The sequence below is a fragment of the Chenopodium quinoa genome, unplaced genomic scaffold (assembly GCF_001683475.1).
Source record: "Chenopodium quinoa cultivar QQ74 unplaced genomic scaffold, ASM168347v1, whole genome shotgun sequence".
Lineage (NCBI taxonomy): Eukaryota > Viridiplantae > Streptophyta > Magnoliopsida > Caryophyllales > Amaranthaceae > Chenopodium > Chenopodium quinoa.
In genome coordinates this window covers 100124-120175 of record NW_018744890.1, presented here as the reverse complement: position 1 = coordinate 120175, position 20052 = coordinate 100124, and the positions used below count along the sequence as shown (strand labels likewise).

The window sequence follows — 20052 nt, the reverse complement described above, 5'->3', positions numbered from 1 at the left end:
GATTAGTTCATAAGATCATCATACAACACAGTCACTACAGTGGTAGTAGTTGCAACAACTGTCTTCCCAGAAACTGAACCTAAAAGTGTGACCAGTTGATGTGCAATTAGTACAATAGTAGTTCATATATTCGCAGTTGTAGCCTTCGCGACATAGTTCTACAATTGAATATAGGGTTGGGTCAAGGTTGGCCTACAATGCAACTCACGTCGTTATAGATACTACTCTGCTCTATGGAGTACTACAATGATTGTTATTGTTACCATTAACGATGTTAATCCTTTCATTTGATCATGTTGTTTGAGAGGAGGAGCTGACCGTGGCGCTGAAGCTACTCATCTCTATCTATAGCATAAGTGGTTAGAATAAGATGGGAGGAAAATTTTCTAGAGGGAACTGTCAATTTATGGATGAAGCTTTATACTTAAAAGAAAAGGCATTCTTGCCATAAAATGGTTATCTCATGCAGAAAAAAAAAGTGGGAAGACTGGGAACAATATCGTTTATTAAAGCTTTTGGATTATCATGTTACAAATCAAAGAGTCGTAATTGTTTTGGCCTTGTAAGAAAAGCTGCCTTAATTTAGCTTTTCTTCCCATTTTCCTTTGAAATGTACTCTTAAGAGTCCTGTCACATTTATGCAATGATCTATCATATAGTGAAAACATTGGTGCGCCGCGCGGAATAATAGATTAAATGGTCGTTGGGTTGAACATATGAAGTAACACTTCCTAAATTGTACTACGTATCATAATACCCTTGAGGTTCTATTTCGCGCAAAGTGACTAAAGTAGCAACTACGGTTGCCAATCACCTCAAACCTAAGAAAATCAGACTAAATCACCTTACTTAAAAGCCTCAACATACATAACTCGAACCCCATCAATCGCTACCCCATATAGGAAGCAAGTCTAACCATTGACAATCAATAACTTTCATGCTCAAAAGTCACATCCTTACTCTCTCATAAACAACTCACATGAAGTAGGTTGATAATTTGACACTTTTTTTGTTCCTTTTTGCCAAAAATAACAAGGAAAATGGAGGAGATTATACATTTATACATACTTTTTTAGATAATACAACCAATTTTTTAAGATTATAGCTCCAGCTGTAAAGCATATACTGTAATTTGTAAAATTTACATCAAAATTTTCTCCGGAAATCACTCACTTAAGGACAGTCCTTTCATATTTGAGGAAGTTGTAAAGTCATTATCATAACACCTAGTGATGAGCCCTCATTACTGGGGAATGTATTAGAGATTCTTTTCATTTTTGTGCTTCAAATTCAATCATACCTTTGCTTTCTCATCATCATATTATAGTCCACTCTTTATTTGATTGACGTAAAGTCGAAATTCTTCAAAAGTAGAACAACGTAGATTTGTACATATCAACAAAAATAACACGAATTAGAGGCACGACTTGCCCTTACAGAGGGCTAATTCGAAAAAAGAAGATACTTGGTATTATTAACCAAATGAGCTCATGGTATTAGAGACATTCATTCCAAAACAATATTTTGTAGACATTTATGCAACATAATATGTTTGTCCTTGGATGTTAAAAGGGCTCCACACACATGGAGAAAAAGAGGTATCATGCACATCCTTCTGGCTATCACATGATAAAATTGGGATATTTGTGGTTAGGAATTTGGATGGATAATGTGTTCTAAGGGCAGCCTTAAGGGTGAACAAAAAAATAGTTCACAATGAGTGAACAAGTGAATGGGTGGCTTAATGGCGATCTCTATAATTGTTCATAGTGAATGGTTGTGGGATCGATTGCTGCTGCAAGCATTTGGACGAATTTATGGATTGTGGGCCCCACCCATTTTTATTTTTTTTTCAGGAAAAAAAATAGAAAGCAGCGGCTGGGAGCGCGCCACTTGGCCCAGCCGCTGCTTGACACGTGTCACTGTTTTAAATAAATCCGTTGTAATTTTGCAACGGATATATTTTACAAAACACAAATAAAAAAAAAAAAAAATTACCAACGGCTCTATTTTTTTTCCCCTCTATAAATAGACACCCATATTGCTATACTTTCTTCAACTTTGAAAATCCATTTCTTTCTACTATATTTTTCTCTTCAAAAATCCCCTCTATAATTACCAATATTATTATTATTATTATTATTATTATTATTATTATTATTATTATTATTATTATTATCATCGTTATTATTATCATTTTTATTATTATTATCGTTATTATTATTATTTCCTTTATTATTATTATCGTTATTATTATTATTTTTATTATTATTGTCGTTATTATTATTATTATTAAATTTTTATTTTTTCCAAATATAAATTATAATTATGGATGCTAATACCAACCCCAAAACAAATAGAAAGAAGAAAAAAAATTTGGGTCAAAATATGATCCCGAATCAAGCCAATTTTCCTCCAATTCACCCAAATTTTTCACAAACACCCACAAATATTCCCCATAATTTTTCTGGAGTTTATCCTCAAATACCCCAGTCAAGTTTCCCAAATAATCCACCAAATTTCCCTCAAAATTTTAATTTTTCTCAAAGCAGTTCAAATTTCCCACATCCATCCATGATACCAATGGGTTACGGTGAATATGGTGCTGCATCTGGTTATTTTCCGTCACAACAACCGAATCCCAATATTTGGGAATCGAGCAATGACTTATCTGAAGAAGATGAGGCAAATGAAGAATGTGAGGATGATGGTGAGGGAAATGAAACTCCTTCTCCCCATCAAAACTTCACTCAAATGTTACATCAACCACTCCAATCAACTCCGGAATTTCGTGTTGGTGGTTCAAACAATAGAGGTTGGTCGCGATCAGAAACTGCGGCTCTTATATCCGGGTACATGAACACCAGCACCGACATAATTATCGGCACAAATCAAAAGAAGGGTGTATTTTGGAAGAGAGTATTGGACGCATACGATGCTGCCAGGGAATCGAATGCAGATGAAATATCTCTACGAACTATTAGTAGTTTGAAGGGAAGGTGGATGCGAATCTCTGAAGCCGTGTTAAAGTGGTGCGGAAGCTATGATAAGGCCCGAAAGCGAAAGGGAAGTGGCTATAACGAAGATGATGTTATCCAAGAGGCCCACAAAATCCATGAGAACTCATTCGGACGATTCACCTTCTACGAGGAATGGATCCAATTAAGGAAGTGGGACAAATTCCGGTCTTTCTTGGACCAACAAACATTCAAGCCTTCGGTGGGACGTCCACATTCAACTCCACTGACGGATGAGTCTGTAGGGAGCGGAAGTAGTGGGAAGAGGACACGGGATGAGGGTGACAATTCCTCACCTACCACACCAACCAGCGTGGGTGTCGGTGATGAGAGAGTAGCTCGTGCTGAAGGTATTAAAAAGGCTAAGTCGAGATTGAAGGGTAAAGCTCCATCAAGTCAAGCATTTAAGGAATTAGAAACATTCAACAGCCGATTCGCAAAACACCAGGATGCTGCAAGGAAAGACGTTGAACGCGCATTTGGGGTCCTTCAAGCTCGTTTTGCCATTATTAAAAAGTCGTCTTTGGCGTGGGATACCGACATACTCCACAATATCATGCTCGCATGCATCATAATACATAATATGATCGTTTAAGATGAACGAGAGACGTATCAAAATAACGTTAATACCAATGAGTTTATGAATGCTGGAGGCAACGCTAATGAGGACACTACCGAGTACCGTACTGATCGTATTGTGGATATCGGCTTATACTTGTCTCGTAGAACAGAGATTGAGGATCAACAGACTCATTTGCAGCTAAAAAACGACTTGGTCGAACATATATGGAATAAATTTGGTAACAACGAAACGTAGGCAACTAGGTTTACAACAAATGGTTATCCCTAAGGACATCTTACAAAACGATGTGTAGTTGTTTTTTTTTTTTTTTAAATAAAATGTACTAGATTATAGTTGTAGAACTGTAATCACGATTTGTACCTCTTTTTTTTTTTTTTTTAATTAAAATTAGCTGCGTTGTTGTTTAAAAAATATTAATCACAAGAATTAGTTTTTTAAAAAGCTGATAAAAAAATGCGATAATTTCTTAATTAGTAATCACGATTAAAATATTAAATACGTCAATTAATTACATTGACATCGGGTTAATAAATTATAATTATGAAACAAAAAAGATTATATTTACAAAAATAAAATAAGGTTGGTAGGGAGTATTGATGATGAACCATTGTTTAGTGTTCATTGTTAAGAGTGAATATTGTAAATGATTTGTTGGGTTGATGTGGATGAGAGAGAAATGGTGATAGTGACCCATGAACCATTTATTTGGGTTCACCAATAAAGATGCTCTAAGGACAGGTAGATAAATAAGATCACAAGATTGATTCAAGATATGCTTTTCATGTTTATATATCCCCACTATTTAGATGGTCCATCCCACTTAATAAATTTCAAATCATTCATATTATCGACCTGTCATCATTACTGTTTCGAATAAATTAGGCTTCCTCAATACTTTGAGGAGATTAGATTAGATATACACAACCTTACCTCTATAAGTTATCGTACTTTAGCCAACTTTTTTGACAGAGAAAAAAAAAATCCATTAAGGTACAATGCATAAGATAGTAATTTAGAAGTAGCATGTTTCAATAATTCCACAAAAAAGTGTCATTAACTTTCAAAAAATAAATCAACTCGAGTACCATTGTCTTATCAATAAAATAAGAAAAGTTGTCTGAATATTTTTTAAGTACAAAGTATATTCGAAAGTATTTACATGTATTTATCCATGCACTAAAAAATACTTAAGACATAGTGGTACCTAAATTAAATCATTTTTATAATACTAACTGTCCTACAAGAATTGCCCACGCACATTGATCACTATTGTAAAAAACAATATAAATCAAATGAGACAATCTTAGTGAAACGGATATAATATAACAATACTCCTACGAGGTTCGTGGAAGCTCTGGAACAAACAATTTAAAAATAAAGAGAGACACTTTGCCCATAATGGTCCAAGTAAGGAGAAAAATCAGTCAAAACATTGGAATTGGCACTACCAATCACAAACCCTTTAAAAATTGGTTGGCGAAACTATAGGATAAAAGATGCATAAATGATACAGTAAACGAGAGACACAGATACCTTTTGCTTTTGTTTATGCAAAAATCAATAAAATCTTCAAAAACCATATCATAAAGAAATTTACTTAGGAAATTGTATGCTCCAATGTCTTTGTTCCCTCCCAACTTGGCATTTTCATGTGGAATCATCAATATCAAACCTTAGTCAAAGACAATGCATATGTATACTTTATCTATTTTGTGCTAGTATCATACTTCAATAATAGTGCAAATATTATCAACAAAAAAGAGTATATACACATGAATATGCGCATATTCACTTCATCAGCAACGTGACATGACATTAAAAATATTCTACTTACACTAAGTGTAAATGTAACTGTAACTTTATAAAAAGCGTTTTTCATTATAGATAGTACTCGATCACACTAGAAAACTAAAGATAAAGAAGAGGAAGAGGACGTCGACATTGATCTAACTAGGATCCACACAAACTCCCTAAGCGTTCAATCAACAAAAATAACACCAACCATTACGCTACTAGGAAGAAAAGCATATGATCATTCTATACACGTCACAAGATAAATTTGTGCACAAAAAAGTTTAGACAAATTCGAAAAGAAACGGAATGGCCTAAGCAAAGAATGACTAGAGAAACACTATATAAACAATATGAAGTACTATATAAATTTGAGTTAATAGAAGCTAATATTCATCAGTTGTAATATGCAAGTGAAGAGCTTATAAGAACCCTTCCTTTTAGTCAAAATGTTATTTTGCATCTATTGCTGAGGCTTCGGAGACGAATTCAAACATATCTTTACCTCTCCGAAACCACCAAGCATAAGTAAAAACCCTAGGAAAAGTTTATCTGATTCTTTCTTTTTCTTCTTGTTCTACCAAAAGACTATAAGAATACTACATTGTTTTCTACTGAGATATTTCCGAAATTCCTCTTTCACCTTCTGTCATAATAAGCAAAAAAAAAAAAAAACCTGTGCAAACCTTCTTACATAAATGGCCGTCTCCATTTTGTGTATTCATAATCTTCTTTTTCTATTCAAACTCCTTCTACCTAAATCAACAGGGAGGAGATGATGCTTCGGACTTCTGACTTGACCTCTTTTTTATCATAATCGTCTTTCTTTTAGCCTTTCTGTTATGTACTTTCGCTAAAAGGACTTCAAACTAGGACTTGGGAACGGCAGATAACCAAAAGAAATGAAACTGTTCTATATTGGGAACCAAAGCCAAACCATTGAATCGCAGTATTCCTACTTTTTCTTTTTCTCTATAAGTATATATCTCCTGTGTTGCTGGAAATCTAGATGACTGTAGAAATGCCGTTTCCCATTGTTGAGGCAAAGGGGCTCTCAGGAAGATCAATCCCCTGGCTGCTAGCAGATAATGAAATCAGAACAATCTGAAATACTCTCTATCCCTTAATTAAAAATTAAACACTTATTTTGGGAACACATAATTTGATTCTCTCTTTCCAGCAAGCTTTTCCTCTCTATTATTTCTATAAAGTTGACCCCCGACAATCACACACCTAGTTCATTCTCTATACTTTCCCACTTTATCTCCATGCAAAAAGCTAAACGTCGTCAACATTATTAAGGGACAGAGGGCGATAAATGGTAAATGGTTTTATCAATGTGTAAAGACTAATATGATGCATACCTTTCTCGGTCGATGTAATCAGTGCCTGGATGGTTCGATCCACTACTTAAAGAACAGTTATTGAAAACATCCAGCAGATAGCGATATTGTTCAGAACTTGTGATTTTCAAATGATCTGCAAAGCAACAGAAGAGAAGTAGATGTCAGAACACAGAAGCATGCACCCACATATTCATTGTTAGCAAAGGATGTAGAATAGAATTTATATGATACACAATATCAACGTTCTGAATTTTCTTTCACGCTAAAAAAAGCAAAAGTTTTACCTTCAAACGCATTTAGCTCATCCATGCCATGACCAATGAATTGCCGATTGATCATATTTTTACGTCCAAACTGCAATTCAGAGAGGCGTCTTCTCTCCATTTCAAGAACTTGCTTCTGTTCTTCCATAAGTTGCCTCCTTAGAAACCTTGGGGCCTCGCATCTAGGCACTGCATGTTAAGGTTCATTAGCATAGTTTGTAATTTGAATCGTGCTAATCAAAGAATACAAAAAAAAAAAAAAAAAAAAAAAAAATGTGTGTAGTTTACAAGAAATCCGCATTTCAGTAAAAAGATCTTATATCAGCCCCATTGTTATAATCCATTTACATTACATCACTTACTATGGTGGAAGTCAGGTTCTAGCTCCAAGTAATTTCCAGGATAAAACATACCGTTTTCATTTTTCTCCATGTACTTCCTGTGATAATTATATGAGAATCAGATTACATGAATTTTAAATTGCAAAACCAAATTATAAATCATAATTTGAAGGTAATAAACAATTACCTATCAACAAGCTTTGATTTTTCCCGGTAAGGTTTAACGAGCACACGAGATCCACAAACAAAATGAGGGTTCCCTTTAGCCAAAACAGTCTTCACAGTATTCGCACTTGCAAAGGTCACAAATCCAAACATCCGCTTTTGTTGGCAAGGGATCCTAACATCTTCAACAGCACCGAAAGTGCTACAATTACAAACAAGAGAAATGAGTCAAAAAATAACAATCCATACTAGCAATAAAATAAAGCATTTCCAAAAGTCGAAAGTTAGGAGCTACATATACCCAAAATAGTTAGATACATCCTCTTCGGTGAATGTACTCTCCGCCGGAAATGTCAAGTATATTTGCCGAGAACCACTGACTATTGGACCTGGATCATTCCTTTCACTCCGATTATCCAAATTGTATTTTGAAGCATCTTCAGTTAAGATCACCGCATGTTGCCCGTGTGGTCTGCATAGTATATTTAAGTTACATAAATTAGCCATGACATGTACATGTAAATGAAAGCTTGAATTAATAGATAAATGTACCTATCAATTAGCCGTATTCTCTTCAATCGGGCAAGAAGCTTTGTCAGGCTATAACCAGCTCGACCATGCCTCTGACTCTCGGTGAGGTATCCATCAGCTTGAAGTGTCCTCCCATACTTTTCATAAAACAACATTGGAAGCGAAGCAATAGAAACCGGATTACCCCTCCTTGACTTCAAGAGCTCGCTAATCTCAAGCTCGAGTTTTTCAAGAGAACCAGGGGAAAAAATATGATCATCAAGTCCGAGTTCATTCGGGCTAAAAAGTGGCTGGAAACTATCCGGTCCATTCAAATAACGACAACTATCCCCGTGCTTGCAATAACCCTTGTTGAAATAATGGCAGGTTTTAATGGGCAAATCGGACAAATTTGGTGATCTACGACTCCTCAAGCTACCCAATGCAGCATCAGAGTAATAAAGATCACCAGGAAAACCCGCTCCACCATTAATAGGATCCAATTGATCATCAAACCCCATGAATTGAGCTTGATTCTGCAGACAAAAATCATCTGCAATAGAATCTCCATAGGACTGAAATTCGGAACTCATAATAGATTGTTGGTCAGGTTGCAGCATGTCCCAGTAGGGTGCCTGTCGAACCGGGAATGCAGTTGGAGATGAGTAGGGTCTAGAGCCATTGGGTGAAAAAGGCATGTAATTCATTGAAACATCTGAAACCGGTGAAGGGTTTATGGAAATGGGAGGAGACAGGGAAGTCGAAACCGGGGGTTTCGAGAGATACCCTAGCTGAAGTTTGGTTTTCTGTACCAAATTTTCTATGAGCTTATCAGGAGCATAAGCTAATCTTATCATCTCCCTTTCACCATGATCTTGTATCAAAATACATCCTATAATTTTTGTGGCTAATTCAGGTTCTAACTTTTGAATTCTATCTAATAAAGTTTTTGTTGCTTCTGATAAATCCATCTCACATCTAGTGTATGTACTCCTGCAAATCATCCAATACATATTCATATATCATGAAAAAAAAAAAAAAATCAAAGCAAAGCAAAAAAATTAATGACATTATATTCATGATTATCAGAAAGAAATACCTTCATCAACAACAATTACATGCAAAAAACATTGTCTCCATAAAAAAAATGCTCAATTAATCTGAACTAACTCCAAAATTTTTTGGAAAAAATACTCAAGTCTAGAGCATTTTTTCAATTGCAATTTTACTTAATACAAATATTTATAATTATAAAAAGCAAAAAAGCAAACCAATTGGCAAATGAAATGCTAGAAAATATAACAACTCCGAAAAGAAAAAAAAGAAAAAAAAGCTGTAAAACGCCAGAAAAGCAACACAACCAAAAATGGAAAAAATCTCCAAAATCAGGCATTTTAGGTAACAAACATCCATAATAATTCAAGTTCCTAGACAGGTAGCAAGAACACATAAACTACCCTGGATTTTAGTGGAAAATCTACATCATATATCACACCAAAATAAATTTTGTTAGAAAAATTTTCCATTTTAGGAGAATTAATAATTAAATTACCTTAAAAGGAAATTTGGCTCCTTAAATTGAAGAGTTGAAAAATTAGACTAGTATTTGCATATATTCTAAAACAAATTATTTTTTTATTTACTTATATAACCAGTTTGTGTTTATCTTCAACTTGAAATGAATTTCGTTTTTTTTTATATAAAAACTCTGATATTTATCTCTTAATTATTAATCAAACTAATTAAGAGGATTTTGAGTATCAATAAGACAATAACCGTAAGAGAACGCTCCTTTCCACCATTTTATAACCAAACCACTTCCTAAAAACATTCAAAAAAATTCAAAAGTTCAAAATTTTCAACAAATTAAAGAAATAAACTTCCAAAATTACATAAAAATAGCATCTTGAAAACAAAATACCCATAAATTAAAACTAAAAAAATTAAAATACTCACCTAAATTTTTATGGGCAATCAATTGAAGAAAGGAAGAAAAGGGTAGTCAGAAAACCCAATTTTCAGACTCCAACTCCATTGATGAAACAGGGGTTTTAAAATTCAGAGCTTTCTCTCTCTAGTTTCTCTCTCTAGAATTTGGGTTTTGAAGGTCTTTATCTCTCTCTCATGCCTTGATCACTGAGTCTGAAATAAGGACATGATGTTAATCCATTCATATAAAAAGCAAAATATAAAATGACAGAAATGATGCTGCTTTAAAAGAGAGCAGCACACTATTTCACAGTAGTTCAAAATTCAACTCACTTGTGTTTTTAATTTACTCGACTTGTAGTTGTAGTCCTCAATTTTTTGTTTTAAACTGGTGTTCGCTTGTTTGGGAATTAGTTGTCACGTTGATAGTGTCGTATGGATAGATAAGAGATGTGTGATAACTGAGAAGTTAACAAGTGCATCTTTTTTAGGAAGGGAAGTTAATAAATGTACCTAGACAAATGTTTTGGTTTTTAAAAAAAATCAACCAGTAAAATGAAAAAGAGAATTGAATCTAGACAGAGTTACTGATTGGTAAATTTTTAAATAAAAAACAATTAAATTTTAAAAATGTTTTCTTGAAGCAAAATTTTAAAAATGTGGTAGCGTTTGAATTGAAAAGGATATGTTGACTGAGGAAAAAAAGGAAAGTGTTACTGGTGAAATTTTTTAAAATTTTATTTTTGGGATGATAATAATTGTTAAAAAAAATTCTTTACAGTATTTTAAATTACATAACACTTTTCCAAAATAAAAAATTGGATTACACTTTTACAATTTTGATACTTCGTAGTATTATTTATAAGTTTTGTTATGACTAAATTTGTAATTTATACATCATACATAAGAACAAAAAAAAAAACATAGTTATGTAGATTACATTAATTTACTCTTAGTGTATATTTTTAAAATGTCAACATTTTTTCGTAAAAAAAAAATCAACATTTTATAATTTTAACATATCAATAATTATTTAAATAGAGATATTTATCATTAAAAAATAGAGATATTTATCGTTAAATATATGTACGCAATATGGATAAGAAACATGGCAATTGGAAGTATTCAGAGTATTTTGTTCTTTTAAATTTGAAGGAGTATCTGTTACAATATCCTTCACACCCAAATTATAGGATGAAATTTCATGATTTAGTCCTAAATTTTCTGAATTTGTTGAAAACTCCTATAATGTTGAAGGAGTTACATAATTTGCTTCACCAATTTTAAGTGCAACAAATGTATGTTTGACCCATTGAAAAAGTATGAACTATATTCACTTTTTTAAATTTAAAATTTGCAAAAAAAAAAAAAAAAAAAAAAAAAAAAATATTATAAAAAAAATAAAATTAATATTGAAGTATTATTATAAACAATTTTTTTTGGAAAGAAGCAAAGAGCATTTATCAACCGGAGTAATCAATAGAAGTGCACAAAATAAAGCTCGTTCTATTCACTTTATTTTCACTTATTTCAGTTCTAATAAATTAAGATAAAGTTTAGTTAACTTAAAATAAGTTCAGTTCAGGAAAAATAAGTTCAGTTTAATAAAAATAAGTCTGATAAGGTTATCCAAGTTCAAATTACAAATAAATAAGTTTTAATAAGTTCAGTAAAGCTCAAATAAGATCTAGTTAAGTTCAGAATAGTGAAAATCAGGTGAATAGAACACACCCTTTATTAGCTAAGTGGAATATGTCCCTTACAATAAGACCAAAGTTTGTAATTTCATGGTTTTTACTTTTCAAAATGGTAGAACAATTTCAGATTTGTAGTTTCCATGATCACCTTATTTAGACAAGGTTTTTAGCCCACCACTTGTTTCTTTGCTTAATCCTAAAATAAATCTTGATTTATGAGCTAAATTTGGCCATCGCTTTGCCTTGATTGCTCGTTTTGTTTTGTAAGAAAATTGTATTCTCATTAATTTAGTTTACTTCACTTTATATTTACTAGGATGCATTACTAACTATGCAAAACCCACTCCCACTTGCAACATGAAGGACCCAGTTCTCAATTGACTTCACCCATGGATAGTGCCACTTTGTCCCACTTATAGCCATAATTGCATTTCTTTTTCTTGCACTGTTACTTCTAATGACAATGACATAGAGACAGGGTAAGTCAAAATATTGTTTGTAGAGAGAAACGGATGATGCATTTCAGTATTTGTCAATAAACTCTCTATAGATTGAAATCAAGTGATTGGCATATATAGCTAGCTAGCAATTATATGAAGGAAAAAAAATAGACAATACAATCTTAATTAATTTTTTGTTGAACACAACCTCAAAACCTATTTCAATACAAGCATACCATAAGTTAAATGTCTACGCAGTTTTAGGATGTGTTCTATTCACTTATTTGAACTTATGCCCTGTTCACTTCACCTTAAAAAAATAATATTCAGTAAAAATAATTTCAGTTCAACAAAAATAAGTTCAGTCCAGTAAAAATAATTCCAATTTAGTAAAATTAATTTCAATTCAGCAAAAATCAGTAACTGTAAAGAAGAAATATAATAAACAATCAGTAAAAATAATTTCAGTTCAGTAAAATTAATTTCAGTTCGGTAAAAATTATTTCAGTTCAGTAAAAATAAGGTGAAGTAAATGGAGCCTTATATTATCTTATCAGAATTTATCTAAACTTACCTAAACTTATTAAATCTTATACTAATTATACCTGAATAAATGAAAATAAGGGGAACATAATAATGTAGGCCAACTTGAAGTGCTTTGACTATATCAATATACTAAAAACTGATCATGAAATTATTTGTATTATTTTGTTGGCAATACGGTTGGCAATACGGTAAAAATTTATAGGTTGACATATGTACGAAGTATTTTTATGAAGAAAGCTAATTGTGTTGCTTATTCACGGCATATGTTTCGCTTATATACAACCTATTGACCTAGGGTAAACATGTACGGGCTTAACTAAATACAAGTACAAGATAAACAATATTAACATAAACTAAGCCTAATGTACAATATAATAAAGCTTATATAACTTTGTAATTATAGTTAGCAAACAAACTTAATGACTAATATATATTAAAGTAATTACCGCTGACATCATAATTATTCACATGGCAGCTTCTTATAAAAAAAATTCCCTTCAAAACTATTATTATCATTTTTTTTTCTTTTTCAAGGTAAAACTATTGTTTGAAAGATGATTGATTAATTATACATTTTTCTAAAAACTTTTATGACTAAATTGACTAAATAAACAATTTATATTCCTATGGAGTACAAATAATTAACGGTTGGTCTCTTTCACATTTTTTATCGCACCTAAATAATTTTTTTTAAAGACAATCTCATGCATTTTATTAGTGATTGTAGAGTTTGGATTTTCCACTCTTTATTAATGCTTCAAATTTTCTATAATGAATCAAATATGAATGCTTACATTTTAAAAATTTGATTATAATTATGAAGTTAATTAGAATATTTAACATCATTTCTTTCAATTCATTTTAGCTCAATTAATCTAATGAGAGGGATCACGATTTATTATGCTTTGCTAAATATTTATATTACACGCTTACAAGTTATTTTTATTATAATTAAAGCCGTGCATCATACAAGACTAACCTAATTATGATCCTATATGGTTATATTAGCGTGGTTGGTTTATCGAGTGATGCATCATCACACACTCAATTTGATGATGTGTGAAGTGTGATGTATTTAATATTCTCATCATATCATTATTAGTAAATAGTAATTCATTAACCTCACCAACTACATTTGCTTGGGAGTAGAGGGATTTCCTTATCTCCTCCCTCTACCCTTAAATGTTGACCTGTAGAGCTGAATTAGGCTGACTTAACTTGTGAGAGGTGATGTTGGATTAGTAGAGTCTTTCATCTTACCTTTAAAAAAAATAGAGTAACTCATTTGTATTTTTATTAGTAGTGTTATCAAATCACTATCAAACCACTTTTAGAGTTTATTATAATCCCATTTAAATACTCATTGTTCATTAATAGCCTCAACTGAATAAGATTCTGTATTATTTATCCTAATTCATATATATGCATGGCTTGGGCAATAAAACTATCCGCACTTCATACGATATACTAATGGCTTGGTCAGCACTTCATACAAATGGTTTGGTCAACAAAATTATAAGACTATCATGCATTGCCAGTAACATCATGTAAATACTCGTATGTGAGAGTAGTGATGAATTGCTCAGTTAGTTAAAGCTTTAGATCTTGCCCTTGTGGCTCTCTAAACTCTCAAAAAATAAATACTCGTATTTCACACCATAAACTAATAATATGTCTGGGACGCACCACACAAGATTTTATACTCCGTATTAAAAGTGACAATTAGATTATAGCTCTATTTAGTTTATTTTTTTTATTGGTAGTAGCTTATACCTTTTTTTTGGTTTGTTGTTGCAAATATTGGTAGCTAGCTTATACAAGTATGATAAAGCAATATCAGACAATTGATTACTTGTATATTTCCATAAATTAAATGCTTGATGCAATCTATTGATATTAAATCCTTAATAAATAAATAAACTAAGTAATTGGTGGAACTTTTTAATTTTATTGTTTATATTTTATTTAATCTTCAGTCATAATATAAAAAGGTAAATTAATGCAGAAATCAGTCACTCTCCATAGCTTCCCACCCTTGATAAAAAAAAGGGTCACTTTCGGTGCCAATAAATTCCACCGTTTTCCCTCTCAAATTGATCGATTTGTCGCAACTTAATAGTGTATTCATCACATGCTACGATTGATTTTGCCTAGATATCAATCCGTGTAGTCTGGATCAATAGAGTGTTACTATACTCCCCTTAGCTTGTTCGAAAGTAATAGTCACATATATAGATAGTACTCCAGCCGTATCTCATATGCATGCTATACTATTTTGAAATATTTTTAGAATATGTCCTAACATAACCCAAATTAATTTCGGTTAGAGATCTATATGTATGAGGTATCCTAACCAAGATTGAATAATGTTGAAAACATGATCGAACATAAATGGTCCAACCAATTCGATCAATTCAAAGGTAGGATAGCTCCGTGGTTAAAACCACATAATTACAAGAGGTTAAGATAAAGTGACTCTTTACGTAAAGGGGATCGAAGTAGATAGTATTTTTTTTTTTTTTTTTTTTTTTTTGAGAAAAAGTAGATAGTATAATATGTAGTTTAACTTAATTTGTACATTAAGAAATGACTTGTTGTATTAATCAAAATTAAAAATAACCTTTCTGTGCGTTTAATATTTAAAATATCAAGTGAAGAAAATCCCGAGACCAGGGACCTTAACAAAATAAACGGTGTGCTAATCAAGTGCTCTTACTAATTAGAAAAAAAAATGGACTAAATTGGAAAGCATAGTACTCTTACTAAACATGAAGAGGTAGGTGATCATATAATTATATGTCATTCATGCATGTATTATATGAAATTGATTGTACTGTCATTCTGATGTTGACAGTGACAAAAACCCTTAATTGCCACATATAATTATAAATTAATTAATTTGGCCAGAACATATATTGGTGTAAGATGAAACATACACACTAATTTAATTATTTAATTGATTAATTAATTAATTAATTTTTGGTTAAGTTTTGTTGGATTTAATCTTACATGCAATGCAGTAAAATATTTAGTACGACATCTCACCTAAAACTTACATGATCTTCCGCAATCATTGACCTACTACAGAAAGAACGCAATACTTAATTACATGGCTGATTAATTTATAAATTAATTAAGCACCTAATAAATTTATTTTATCATACTTTTGATAGATTAGTTTGTTTAATCAATATAGTCAAACATTAGGGTATATACACTTTTGCTGCTGTCCAAGTATTATAGGAGTTCTCGTTGACTCGTTGTATTGTACTTTGTGATTTGACCCTCCAAACTTCTAATTAGTTCTTTTAAATAATACCGATTGTTTGTATGTGATTGTAACTCCAATACTTCATGGATATATATATATAATATATATATATATTATCGGAACTTATTATTTGGAGACAGAAGGAGTCTATAATTGAGATCATGAGGTTAAAGATTACGACTTTACGAGTGAAAGTCAAATGATTAAAGGGATGTCCTAATAGTAATGTACATCGTCCACTAGAGAAGAGCAAATAGAAGTAACCTTTTTGGCATGTGAATTGAAGTTTCTTTTAATAATTAGCATAAGCTGCTCCACATGTTCTCACCTAATCATTTCCAAAGGTTTCAAACTTTCCAGCCAATATAAGATGCATAATTTCTTAAGAATTTTCCATTAAAAGGAAGGGCAATAAAGGAAAACCGTTTTTGATTTTTGAATAGAAATTTTTGTGCACATTAATTTTCATACTATTGTGAATTTGTGATCGTCAACTTGAATGCAAAATCTAATAAATTTTTGACTGCATGCAATTGGTGTAGAGACAAGAATACGAAGAAATGAATACTAATATATTTTGCCAACCATTCAGAAATATGATGTGTGCGAGTATCATTTATAATAGTGAAGCCTCGATGGTAGAGATCACCCCTCGTCCTTATGCATGAATTATTTGAAAATTTAATTTTTATTTTTGAAAATTAATCTTGTAGTTTAGTGGGGTATTAGGGTTATACATAGTTATACACCTCAATTACTAGCTAGCTTCTTGTTGAAATTATGTTGTATGTTTGAAATTTTAATTTAGATGGCCTCAAATGTAACATATAAACGTGCCCTTTGGATTAGTAGATCACCAAATTAGAGAAAAAAAATAAATAGAAAAATCATTTAGAATTTATTGACTAACAATTGCACCGTACCCTAATTATGCAATTTCATTATTTTAATGTCTACTGTGATTTCAAGTGAAGTGTACAATACTACAATGGAGTAGTGTGTAGATGATTAGATGAACTAGTAGAACTAAATGGTATTTTTTAATAATGATCAAATAAGGTCCAAATTTAGTCAAATTGGATTAAATATGATATTAAGATCAAACTAGGTAATTAAACACAAAAATATTTGAGCTTATATTTAATTACATATGAAACTTTTATTTTATCTAAAAAATATTATTATGCATGAACTTAATTTGTCTCAAATTACTTACTTTGGATGTAAAATTGCTTGGGGAAAAAAACCTGATATTGTCTAAAACTATCTTGAACATATTTGAACTTATTTAACTAATTAAAACTTAAATTGTCTGAAATAAAACAAAATAAATTAATAATTAAACAAATAATCCCTAATCATTTGAATTATTATCCTTAATTTAAAAACACTGTATTAAATTATTACAAAGTAGTCATATACTAGTATAGAACCCGTGCAATGGGTTTAAAAGTTCAAATATTAAAATTTTACTAAATTTAAACAATAGTTAATTTAATAATGCACAATATTGAAAATACAGCAATATTAATCACAATAATACGCAACCATTTATCACACTAATTACTCAATACTCATTATCATATTTTCAATTTAATGTTTAAAAAAAATAAAGATATGAATAATAAGGTTTATGGCCTTTATATTTTTTTATTATATTATACCTTTAATTAGAATGATTTATATATGCATATTTACATGTCTGATGTATTACCTTGTACAAATTTTCATATGTGGCTAGCCACATCCTGTGGTCGAGGTTACTTATTTATGGGTAACCTCTAATCGATCGAGTAAACCCTGACTAAATAAATAGCCCTTAAAAAAGTAACCCATGACCGGCCAAATAATCCTTGACCAAGCATAGAGTGACACATGTCAAAGTATAGCTTGAGTGCCCTCTGTTTTATGCTTGTAGTATTTTTTTTATTATATATTGTCGCAATGTATTTTAGTATACACTTCTACCTGTAGTCGTAATTTGAACAAAGTCATAAAGAGTTGATTTCTTACATATATGTTTATTGATCGATATTACAAGTGATTATATTAAGAGAATGAGGGATAGCTCAAGTGGTTAGAGTTTCCCTCCCGATTCTAGGTGATCCTGTGATCGATTATCATCATCCACCTTTGTGGCTCTCTAAATACCAAAAAAAAACCTGTGGTTATATTAAAATATCGTGATATAATATGGAGTAATTTTTTAATAACGTTAGAGATATTTCGGATGATTTTTGTCACATGTTATGTATATAATTTAAGATCAAAATATATTATGCAATTTTGTCACATAAGATCTAAAATATTCTTAAAATATTTTAACAATTAATCTTATTACTTTATTAGTATAGGCTAATTGATCTTTTAAAAAGTGAGTTAATCTTTTAATAAAAAGTAAGTTAACTTTTAAAATCTTTTAATAATTGATCTTATTAGTTATATATATGGAGGAATTGATTTTGTAAGTATATAATTTACAAAATAATCTTATAATGTTTAATAAGTTAATATTTTACAAAATAAGTTATATGAATATATGAAGCATTATACTATATTATTCCTTATAGGAATATATTTTTTTTATATGAATATACATATTTATAGTATATTGCAATATCACAATAAGATTTAATCGAATATTTAGGGGTTGGAAAAAATGAGCAAGAAAAATTTAAAGCGTAGAATGATACATGTCAAAGTATAGCTTGAATGCCCTCTATTTTAGTATAGTTAGTTATAAATAGATAGATTAGTATAGTTATAGATTATAGTTTAAAAAAAACATGTGGACCGAGCAAGTGGAAAATATGAAAGCCTTATCCACAAGAAGTCACTCCCACAAATGTTAGTACTCTAACAACATTATCCACAAAGAAAACGAAAGTTCTTTTGCATACAATATTTCTTTTGTGCATTATTTTCAAAACAAATTGTCATTTTTCTATTGGTGACAAAATAAAGTTTTATGTATGTAGGTCCAATTAACATGTGCTACATCATTATAATGGATATGCAATGAAAATAACTTGCATGCATCAAATTTATGTAACAAAATCAATTTCAATTCCCATGTTATAATCCTAGAGTTATAGAGTGGATGGTGCAAAATCAATGTCTCCTCTTGACCCATACCAAGTACTATTGTACTTAATGATGGTTATAATGGTGATTATTATCACGTCTAGTTTAATTTAGTGGCATGTGTCTTTCTTCATTCTATAATATTTGATTGACCACTTGAATAGTGTCAATTAAGATTTCAACTCGATCATTTTCTTTGTTCTCTAAAATATGTACAAATTGTTGTCAAAAAAAAAGTACAAACACAATGTTGTTTGTTAAACAGTGCAATAAATATCAAATTCTAAAAGCGAGCTTGTGATACTTAAAAACAACGATTATTTAATGGACAACATATTATAGAAAAGCAAGAAAACAATCAAATTCTAAAAGTTAAAACAATTACTTCATTAATTTCTATTTAGTTGACGCGCGTTTAATTTAATTAGGCACACATATTAAGGAGATGAGAGAGAATGATTAAGGAGAGAGAATGAGAGAGAACGATTATATACTTCTTCAGTCCCATTTTAATTTACATGTTTAGGAAATGAAAAAATTATACGTAGGGGAGAATTATTTATTGTGATACTTTTCGCCTTTTAGATTACTATTCACCAACAAAAAATAAATTTAGTGGCACAATAATGCTTTTGTTGTTAATATTAATTGAAAACTTGACAATTATTGTGTGACATCCCAAACTAAAAATTTTGACATGTAAAATGGGACAACTAATCTCATCATATTATATATGGAGCAATTTTTTATTTTTTATTTTTTTTATTTTTTTTTATTTAAGTTCAGATAAAACAAAATAAGTATGGATAATATACTAATACTTCTAATAAAATAATTTTAAACAAAATACAATAAGATGAATCAAACAGAGCATAAATTATCTATTACGGAGTATAAATATAGTTGCTTCTTAGGCAATTTTCAATGGTACAAGTATAACCAAATTTTTTCTTTGATATTATGAGCATAGGGCCTAAAATATAGTCCCCCCCCCCCACCGATAGATTACCTAACTTAGGTGTCATCCAAACGGAAAGGGTAGTTATTTCGATGTTGCACCATCTGAAAT

The 20052-nt window shown here is 30.9% G+C and overlaps 2 protein-coding genes across 4 annotated transcripts; one reads left to right on the top strand and one right to left on the bottom strand.

The window, feature by feature from the left end:
* The first annotated feature begins 2583 nt into the window (after window positions 1–2583).
* LOC110705926 (glutathione S-transferase T3-like) lies at window positions 2584–3612 on the top strand. The gene has a single exon (XM_021883844.1). The coding sequence runs from the start codon at window positions 2584–2586 to the stop codon at window positions 3610–3612; it is 1029 nt and encodes a 342-aa protein (XP_021739536.1).
* A 2122-nt stretch (window positions 3613–5734) lies between these two features.
* LOC110705946 (zinc finger CCCH domain-containing protein 18-like) lies at window positions 5735–10378 on the bottom strand. Of its 3 annotated transcripts, XM_021883865.1 has the most exons (9): window positions 10279–10378; window positions 9973–10158; window positions 8059–9009; window positions 7808–7978; window positions 7529–7708; window positions 7363–7439; window positions 7022–7189; window positions 6756–6870; window positions 5735–6466 (listed from the first exon to the last, which is right to left on the bottom strand). In XM_021883865.1, the coding sequence occupies exons 3-9, from the start codon at window positions 8985–8987 to the stop codon at window positions 6397–6399; spliced, it is 1710 nt and encodes a 569-aa protein (XP_021739557.1). In that variant the 5' UTR covers window positions 8988–9009; window positions 9973–10158; window positions 10279–10378; the 3' UTR covers window positions 5735–6396. The 3 variants fall into 3 exon arrangements, with proteins under 3 accessions (XP_021739557.1, XP_021739558.1, XP_021739556.1); XM_021883866.1 differs by lacking the exon at window positions 10279–10378 and having other exon boundaries at window positions 7414–7439; window positions 9973–10260; XM_021883864.1 differs by lacking the exon at window positions 10279–10378 and having other exon boundaries at window positions 9973–10258.
* Window positions 10379–20052: the final 9674 nt, after the last annotated feature.